The following is a 10287-nucleotide window of genomic DNA, read 5'->3' as shown; positions in this document are numbered from 1 at the left end:
CCTTTAAAGAACTTATGACCCGCTAGGAATAAGTTTGATTTTGAAGGGACAAAATTATAACCAGCCCATTTGAAGGACAAAAATTAATGACCAGTCCATTTGAAGGGAAAACCGTGCAATTATAACCAAAAATTAATTTTAGTCCTCCATCACTTTAAGTAACATAAAAGTGGCCGAAAATATCCCTAACATCAAAAAAATAAAAAAATAAATTCGGATCTATGACCTAATTTAGCAAGGCAAAGTTATATAGAAACTATGTCTTGTCCGGCATAGTTCCTATGTAACATTGCCTTGCGATTCTTTTTTTTTTTTTTTACTCTGCTGGGGATCGAATCCAGAATCTCTGGTTTCGTAGACCAGCGTATAAGGGTACTTTGACCTACAAATTTTCATTAAATGAGAAGTAGGAATAAAAATTAAAGACCAGCTATTGAGGGAGAAAAAATTAAAAACCAATCCGCGCAAAACATTGGATGACAAACCGTGCAATTTTTTTTCAAATTAAAGACCAGCCCATTTGAAGAGGAAACCGTGCGTTACTAGCGTATGGACTGGGTTAAGCCCATGATCCGTTAGTTTGGTGCGGCTATAGAATTAAAATTTCCCGCTTTTTTGGAGTTCACTCTATTCCCACAAATTCCTCCGATTCTCTTCACCAATTAACGCTTGTTACATCACTCAAATTGCCGGAAAACTTTGCGGGAAATGATTTCTGATGGAAAATCTCCCATAAAGAGACTCAAATCGAAACCGTTAGAGAACCGAGCTTAGCCCCTAGCTATAATCCATGGCTCATCTCTTTCATCAAGGAAATTTCATTTTTTCACACCGTATAAGTTCAGTACTTGCCACATTAATTAATTAACTTAAGATACAGGAGCTTCCAGATTAGCGGGGAATAGCGATACATGAGTTCCGCTCGCTGGGCCTCCCTGCATTAAGCGGATACTAGTTACTCCCTCCATCTCAATTTATATGTCACCTCTCGAATTTTGACATTGAAACAAGTCTTTCTTTCATCGTAATTATTTCATATAACCTTTTATATATTTTGAATTGTCAATTATTGTGACTTATAGTACCTTTTACGTAGTTTTCAAATATGTAAATTTTATCTCAAAAATGAAAAAACTTAAAAATTCCATGTTAGAATGCACGGTCAAGATTAAACTGTTTGACTCTCGAAATCCAAACTGTCTGTGCCACATAAATTGGGACCGAGGGAGTAGCTTTTAACAATTTAATAGCTTTGCGCTTCCCACTTGTACATTTATCGCTTATTTTAGACTGTCGATTTGACTTGCATCATTTATAAACATCGCTATATGTATGCTGAGAATGCGTATTTGTCCTCTGTCACTATTTTCTGCTATCATGTGCTTCCTTGAATCTTTTCTTGTAGTAAACTCCACATTATGACTTTTGTATCCTCCTGCCAACTTCTTGCAATTTGTGTGATCAACTTCTTGCTTTTTCTCCATCTGAATCCCATGATACATCAAATTTTGCCCACTCTGCATCTGATGCTAGTTTAGTGGCATTCGTGTTAATAATCTTATGGATCACTCGCAAGTCCAGATTTGATTTATTTGAATATATGATTTCCTAGGTGCAACATTTATAAAAGCGTTACACTTGGTTTATCCGTGAAAAATTTGTGGTGGATCACTCATCTATGTCAATCTATTATATAAGCAATAGCTATCAAGAATGGTATAGCAGATTAGTCTCTTAAATGGATATCATCAAAAGAGCTGAGTAATGCTCTATGTCAACTAATTTGACCATTAATACGACAGTCACAAATTGCATCAAACACCTAAAAACCTTCACTTGAATATATTTTACTAATCAAAATGTATGACCTTTGCTTTAAGATTTGAGTGGTTCGACTATTCTGATCATGTTGAATCCTGGAATAAGTATGAGGTATAAGCATGATTGCATGAGGTTAGTGTTGATAGTATCTCTTTTTTCATTAGGCAAAGGATCGAAAGAAAATAACTTGCACTTTAGCTGAACGAATAACAACAAATAAATCAATAAAATTTGCATGTTATTAGAAAAAAGCTAAATCAGATGGAGGAGAATAGTTAGATGAATGCGAAGAAGAGTTAACATATGAAAGGATCCGAAAAGATAGAGGGTGGTAAACGTATTCTCATACAACTCAAGCGGTTAATGTTCTCTCCCTCCATTGTGTGCATGCTGCGTGGGGATTAGGCTTAGATAGTTCTTGAACGAGGCCTATAATACAACTCTCCAGTTGAAGTTGCTTTAGTAAGCCTTCAATTTTAATGGGAATGAATTGTCTGGACTTGTAAACAATTGCTTAGCATCCTCCACCAGACCAGTATGACATAGTTAAATGCAGTCGAATTCCCAATATCTGTTAAATCCAATCTATTGGGTACCTGATGCTATTTTAAATAAATTATGCATAACACATAAATATGTTTGTTTGTGTCATTGTTTATACATATGACTTGCGCAAGGACTAGGTAGTAAAGTGTGGTGGTTGATAATGGTGGATTTAGCAGCTGGTTCTAATTGTTGGTCTTGTGGGTTGACAATAAAGAATGATAAGAAGTGACAGTAAACAAATAGTACAAATGTAAAGTTTGCTCAATACTAAAAAGTTTAATCCAGCTCTAGTTATGAAAAGCTGGTGCTGGCTTTTCCTTCTCTGAAAGATAGTGCAAGCAAGCACTTGAGCCAATTCTTCGAAATTATGATGTAGAAATTTTCATAAAGTGTCATAAGCTTCTGTAACAATAATCAAGCTTGTGAGTTTTCCAATAAAGAAACCAACACCTTTTGCGTGCTATGTCATAGTTTTGCCTGTCACCTTTTTTTCCTTCATATATATTAAGAAAATGATGTTCTAGGATGGAGTGTCTTTCTGTTACAGCATGCCTATCTCTTGGATTTGTTGTATTTTCCAGTACAACTCCAATTTTTATGTAATTCTATTTCATTACTGTTTGATTGGTTTTATTTATGAGCATCTGTGATTTCTACTGATAAGACCTATATTTTTGAGTTGTCAAGCTAGAAGCTCTAGAGTTGTGGAGGGAAAAATCTTAGAATCTAAAAGGGAAAACAGAGGCGCCTCTGTTGGAAGCGACTATGAAGCGAAGAAGGGGCTAAAATTTTAAAGATACTTGAGTAGATGCAGAACCAGAACTTCTGATGGCAGAGATGACTCTAGAATAGTTGAATTCGTTGGCATCCTATCATGCAAAGTTGGTGGTGCTTTTTTTACACTCATTTTAGCCGGAGGAGGTTAGTCATGATTCCTTTCTCATCACTTTTCAGGCGTTGAGGCAGTCCGACCTGCCGAAAGAGACATTACTCCTTTTATGCGAGTTAGAGTTGTTGGATGGACTAGAAAAATACTGCATTGAAGTGCTGCCCACAGAAAGGCTTAATTACAATATGGAATCCAACTGAGAAGGAGGTACTGAAATTGGAATTTAATATTCTCTTGTTTATCTGACTTCGTCTTTCTTTAACCTTAAATCCCGTCATTTTGCCAATATATTTCTCAACTCTGTGCTAGTTCCATTTCTAACTGATTTGTTTTGCATAGCAAGCCAAGCTTGCAGAGGGTCAGGCATTGCTGTTACAGGGCTTACACCGATAAGCTCAGACTCAAGCACCCTTTACTTGCAAGAAAAGGGTCCACAGCCAAATGGCTGACTTTGTCTCCTCTGTCAGTTGGCATTAATGGCTGACTTTGTCTCCTCTGTCAGTTGGCATTTTGAGTAAGTATCTGCTGCTTCCATGCTTTTACTGCACAAATTTATGCACCTGATACCTGTCCCTGCAGGCCTTGTTTTCGTCCTCGCCAATCAGTTCCATTGTGTAAATTGAGTGAAGTTAGTATGTTAAGTTGCGGTAATATCTTGGTATAATACTTGTGCTCCTGAAGCAAGAAACTTCACTGTTCACTTATTTTGTTGCTTTGATTCACTCAGGGAGTTTGTTATCGCTGCAGTGGTTATTCTTGTGAGCCAGCTGTGTACGCAAGGTAATTACAAGAAGCAGTGGATATTTGTAGCTGATGGATCCACAGCTACGTTGGATTCAACTAATGAATTAGAAACCTTGATGGTCATCAGCTTCGCGCCTCACCATGCATAGGAACTGATTCATTTGCACCAATAAACTCTAATCTTGTAGGGTCTATGGTGAGTATGGGGGTAAACTACTTACAGTATGTAATTTTCCTCATAGCCACCAGTATTGAACTTCTTATTTTCTGGAATCAACTTATTGTTTATTCATTATCCTTCTAACTTCAAATGACATTTATACGTTAAACGTTCAGAAAATCCTCTGTTATTAAGGGTTCTGTTGCATAAAGATATCTCAGATCGTTAATTTACTACTACATAAACAGATTTTTTTTTCTCTTATGGTCTGTGGCTCTTTGCATCTATCCATCCAGAATTATGCCATTGACGCACTACATGATGTTCCTGATTAATGAATCCAAGGGTTGTACGTTCAGTAGAACTCAATGTTGAAATCTCTGGTGTTTGTCTAATTTGTACCCAGCTTAAACAATGAAGTTTTTGCAGGTTTTGTTTTTGCTATCTCATCAAAGGATCAAGAGATAACATTTGTAATCTCTGTGTAGGCGAAGCAACTGAAAATTTAACCTATTAATTAAATTTTGATCATTCACATTGTTCATCTAAACGCTTTCTGGCTCCGTATGTTTGCTGGAATTCGGATATTATATCACATGTAAGTCTTTTTGGAAACTTATTTTCTACCATCATGCAGAGACTGGAAAAACTTAGGAGGAAAGTTCTATCTACAATTGGCTTTCTTATATTTTTCCATCTTCTTTTTCTTTTTCTTGAAAGTGGAAGGTAGATAATTTTGACCCCCTTATAGTAATGTTTACTAGAAATTTAAAATATAAACTGAAGTAACTTGCATATCTCCTTTCAACAGCAGAGACATTAGTAAAGCATTTTAGAAAGACAAATGACTGGAATGCGAGTTTGAGTTTCTTGTGGACACATTTAATTTAGGAAGACTTTTAGATTTCCCTTTTCTTTTATTTTTTTTCTAGAAGTATTTCTTTGGTCATAAGCCCAAGAAAATTACCAGACTCTAGCAACTCCAGCTACATTTCTAGATTTCTAAAACAACTAAAAACAATGTTTTATTTTTTCTTAATTAATCCACCAAATTTTGGAAAAATAAATAAGACAGAATAAAGAGTTAAATATGAAGTATAACAGAATAGTCGACCATAAAATCCAAATCGAAACCTAAATAATGAAGCGTACATCATTTTCTCAATCTCAAAAAATTGATTTCTTAAGGAAAGAGGAAAATCTTATAGCAATTGTGAGTTTGTTACTTATATGCAACTGCCAAATAGACCACTTACAATCTTGGATTTCAACAAAACCACAAAGAGAGAAAAAAAAAAAAAAAAAAAAAAGCCCCACATGCTACGTTTTGTTCCAGGGTAAAGTCATATGGGGCTATGGGCTAAATGAAGAACCATTTTGATTCTTTTGGTAAAATGGTGTAAAAGAAAAAAAACTTTACAAATCCCGAGTTTCTTTTAACTCTCAGTAGTTATTAAAGATGTATGCATAAAGAAGCTCATTCCAAACATCAGGAACTCCAGGAAGACACCAATGTATACAATCTGCATAACTGCTTGGATTTGCAATCTGTTTTTCAGTAAGATAGTCCCATTGCTTCCTATAAATAGAAGGGTGGCCTTCTTTTCTGTACTCTGATAGCTGTGTTATGTTGATTAAGTGAACATTTAATCCTCTTTGTTCGAGGTCATGCATAGTTGATTCAACTATTTTCATCATCTTTGGATCTGATCCCTTTCCTTGGTATCCCTCTTCTTGTATTTGCTCTGTCTCACTGTAGCAATTTTCACCTTTTGCTTTGCCCCATTCTTCGGCCCTGTGATATGAATAAGACGCTTAAGAAAAGGACTGATGCGGATGATTCAATGTTGGTGGGGCAATTGAATGACCCTTTACAACAACAACAACAACATACCCAGTATAGTCCGACAAGTGGGGTATGGGGAGGGTGGGGTAGAGAGGTTGTCTCCGGTGAACCCCGGCAAGTTTGAAAGAAATTAAAGAGTCAAAAGCTATGATGATTGATGAAAATATGAAGAAAAAATGCACTGACAGTAGAAATAGTATAAGATAACCGGAGTAAAAGAAATAATACTAGCAATAATATTGGTAAGGGAACGAATACGTACTCCAGAATGAACGACCCTGTGATCTATGAATTTGTTTCAATAAGTTTATAAGCCAGTCAAACCAGCTTATAGATACAATACTTTTTAGCTTATAGTGCTTTAGAAAGGACAAAAAAGGTGGTCGATCGGTTGAAGTAGAGTCGGAACTTGTCATAGAGTGTTGGAAAATGTTGGTAAGAATAGTTCATTTAATACTTTAAAACTAACTTTCGAAGTAAAACCAAAGACTTACGAAATTGAAGAGCAAGAGTGTTCTGAATTACCTTTCATGAACTGGTGACATGCTCATGAAGAACAACTTGGTTTTGGTGCGATTGACATGGATTTCCAACCAATCAGCCCAAGCTTTTAAGGCCATTTCATAGCTTCGTAACATTTTTACTTCTTTGTAAATTCCATCAGACCTCTCAAATGAACCCCACCTGTATAAAGAGTAGTAAAAGGATTGCAAATTGTCAAAAGATACTCTCTCAGGTTTCAAACATTAGTTTGTGTGGCCAACTGAATTTGTTTCGAAATAGTTGATGTTTTTAGAAAAATAGAAGTCACTTATTACTTTTATTTTTTCAAAATTACCCTTACTATTCCAATAACCGGAGTGTTATTTGAGATGTTTAAGGGAGAAATAAAGGGTAATTTAGATAAAAATCTTAGGTTAGGCTATTCAATGTCTTCTTTAAGGCTGTGCGAAAATTTTAAAAGACAAATAATACGAAGAGGAAATGGTATATATTTACTTACAAGACTTTGATATGGGGTCGTCTCCACCAAAGGTAAGTATTGAAGACAATAAAATCAGCATTAGTCCAACGGCTACCATGTTTTTCAATGGAATTGGCTCTAACAATTCGTTCAGGGAGACGATGGTGCACGGGGTCATCTGAGTTTGATTCCACCAACAATGGTTCCCAGTAGAACTCTATTGTTGCATTGTAATCCTGTATTTGCATTCATTTGTAAGATTTCAAATATATTAAGACACTAATGTTTGCATTATGTTTGGTTGTGTACATCACACTCTTTGGGTTGCGGTCCTTTGACGAACCCTGCTAACGCAAGATGCTTTGTGCACCGGCTGCCCTTTTAAGAGCACTGTCATATATAAAAATTAGAAAATTTGACCTGTATATAGTTTAAAATTGTCAGTATATTTTGCTCTGTTTTAGTAATTTGTCTGTTTGCCATATTTTTTCAGATTACTCATAATAATCGTTGCGGATGGTCGCCTTTTAATAATCTTTTATCTATTCTGATAATTTAAATATGTTTACACTGTTAATATATAGATATATGTACCAAATATAAATAAATTAATCTATAGATTCAGAAGTTACACTCAAACTTAAATTCATATATCAATTGGGTTCATATTGGCTCTCTCTTTCACAACAGTTCTTGATTTGGTAAGCAAGACATTTACCATAATTGATAGTATTAGTGGGAGACAAATTAATTATGAGTGTGATTAGACGCTTCTACCTCAAATTAAGACATTCCAAATTGACTTTGCAGCCAACTATGAAATCTGATTGCTACTAAACTACTCTTATGATATATTATCTCGTCTTGAAACTTAATGATTCCATAGGACTGCTATGCTAATATAATAATAGAAAACTTTTATTTTTCTAAACTTCGAAGAGTTAAGGTTAAAGATTTTTCTTAAGAATTGGTCAGACCGTCAAATGTAACATATGACACGTAAACATATAGAATAAATGAATTAAATATTAGTTTTAAGGTATATTTATGTAATTGCCTAATTAGTTTCAGTATCCTTATAAAATTTCAACATTGTGTCTTGACTGGAGTAAGATATTGACTCCTGACATGGGACCGCTAAAAGCATGCTGTTGATCTATCAAAAACACATGAAAGATATGAAAAATAACTTCACAAAACAACAAAGTGCAACTTGCAAATATTGGCAGTTCTTTTGTAGTTAAGAATTAGAGAAGAATGAATTTTTTTCATCTCTTACTTTAACTTTGAAAATGATCAAGGAAGCATTGTATCTGTAGTGCATGGATTTAAGTGAAGATTGAACTGCTGTATCTATCAAGCAAACCATGGAAACCCACTGGCCTCTGTTCAATGAATCTCCAACGAATACAAGCCTTTTATTCCTCAGTTTCTCCAGTAATGCTGTGGCATTGAACCTTTTTTAAGACGAAAAACATTCCACCCAAAGCTCAAAAATACTATATCCAAAAATACCAAAGAGAAAAAAGAATACATATCATGATCACGTGCATATTTCAAAAAGAGACTAAGCTAAACATAAAAACAAAATTATAGCTCGTCTACTTTACAAAGTCTTTTATAAAGTCATACTAGTTCTTAATGCCACTCCCATGTGTTTTCCCTATTTCTCAACTAGTACTTTTATACATTAGAAATAGCTTTTACACTATCAAGTTCTAAAAGATAACTAGCGGATACCATCAATAAAGAGTGAGAGTAGTAACATGAAAAATAAGGTAGTTTACCCCTTATAACAGGTTAAAATACACTAATAGTAGAAAAATCTTTATACTGTCAAAATCATTTCACAATTATTAAGCTCTTCTTTTTGCATGTGAAAATAGGAACAACGTAAGTAACATATATCATATCAACTAGGTTTCAAACTAAATTAGTAGGGGGTCTATATGAATTCTCAGTTTGTAATTAACCTGCTTTAATTTTATCCTAACCTGTTAACATACCGTAATCCACCTTTATTCAGACTTGTTAGTCCATGTGAAACCTTCATAGGAGAATTATGTAATAACATGAAGAGAAAAGTCTTTTCTTTTTCTGGATGATAATTGAAAGATAAAGGGAGCAAGTGAAGAAAAAAAACCTTGGTATATCACACTGATGAGGTTGCCACCTCCAATGTTGGTAGTTCAAGTCCTTTCTTCCAAACTTCTGGCAAGCTAACTGATCAGACATGAACTTGCAATTTTGTTCCTTGTACAAAGGATATGACTTGTTATCATAAACCCACTTCCCAGAAAACAAATTACACTTATTATTTGAAGATGACAAAGACTCATTTTCATGATTTCCCCTAGCCAAACTACTATTACTATTACTATTATTATCTTCAAACAAGAACCGGCCACTCTCTCCGGTCAAGTAAACGACTCCGGCCACGAGAGAAACGATTAAAAGAACAATAAGGGAATGGAAACTGCATTTGATATCCCAAACAGGAGCATTTCCTGCTGGAACTGAAACTAGTAACTGGTGACTTTTAGCCATGATGTTACTAATTTTTTTTCTTCAAATGTGGCGAAGGAGTCTATGTTCATTGGTCCTTTTATGCTCTATAGTAATTATATTTGTTTTCTTTTTTTAGTTGAGGATTATTAGCAGAAGTGCGTTTGGTGAGAAAGAACTTTCAAGGGTTGTCAAATGATGAAACAATTGGGATATGGAGTAAGTGGAACTGCATTCTTGGTAGTTGATCAGCCAAAGCAAGCTGGTCATGTTACTTCAAAGTCATGCTTTTCCCAAATTTAATAATTTGGCCATGTCAATTATTTTTATGGAGGAATAAAATATTGTTCTAGGCTGGAGAAATACACTATGAAGCATCACTTTTTGTTTTTCAATAAAGGTTTTTATAACAATGGTGTCCAGATCGGATCAGTTTGCGCGCATCTTAATTAATTAATCGGCGGGTATTTACTATTTTCCACCATCACAGATATCAAATAACTCTACTGGTACCAACATTTAGACAAATGAGATGAAATTACTTAAACAGTTTTGTCTTTCTGAAATTTAAAGAATAAAAGGTAATTAGCGTAATTTTAATTCTGTTGATAGTGAATTTGAAAAAAATGAAATGTCCTCGAACAGCGTATAAACTATGAAAGGGTTCTCCCTTCGGTTCATAATAAGTGTCCACTTGGTCTTTTTGTCTTGGTCCAAAATAAGTGTCACTTTACATAATCAATAATTTTTTTTAAAAAAAAATTTACTCATATTTAGATAAGTGAGTTTTTCTTTAATCAAGTAGAATTTAA

At 34.6% G+C, this 10287-nt stretch overlaps 1 protein-coding gene across 1 annotated transcript; it reads right to left on the bottom strand.

Annotated features, from left to right (window-relative positions):
* Window positions 1-5120: 5120 nt before the first annotated feature.
* On the bottom strand, window positions 5121-9564 carry LOC132630921 (protein trichome birefringence-like 34). The gene is made up of 5 exons (XM_060346503.1): window positions 9114-9564; window positions 8250-8427; window positions 7010-7206; window positions 6532-6690; window positions 5121-5955 (listed from the first exon to the last, which is right to left on the bottom strand). The coding sequence occupies exons 1-5, from the start codon at window positions 9515-9517 to the stop codon at window positions 5604-5606; spliced, it is 1290 nt and encodes a 429-aa protein (XP_060202486.1). The 5' UTR covers window positions 9518-9564; the 3' UTR covers window positions 5121-5603.
* Window positions 9565-10287: the final 723 nt, after the last annotated feature.

The sequence above is a fragment of the Lycium barbarum genome, chromosome 3, assembly GCF_019175385.1.
Source record: "Lycium barbarum isolate Lr01 chromosome 3, ASM1917538v2, whole genome shotgun sequence".
In the NCBI taxonomy this organism is placed as follows: Eukaryota; Viridiplantae; Streptophyta; class Magnoliopsida; order Solanales; family Solanaceae; genus Lycium; species Lycium barbarum.
This window is presented reverse-complemented; position numbering and strand designations above follow the sequence as displayed.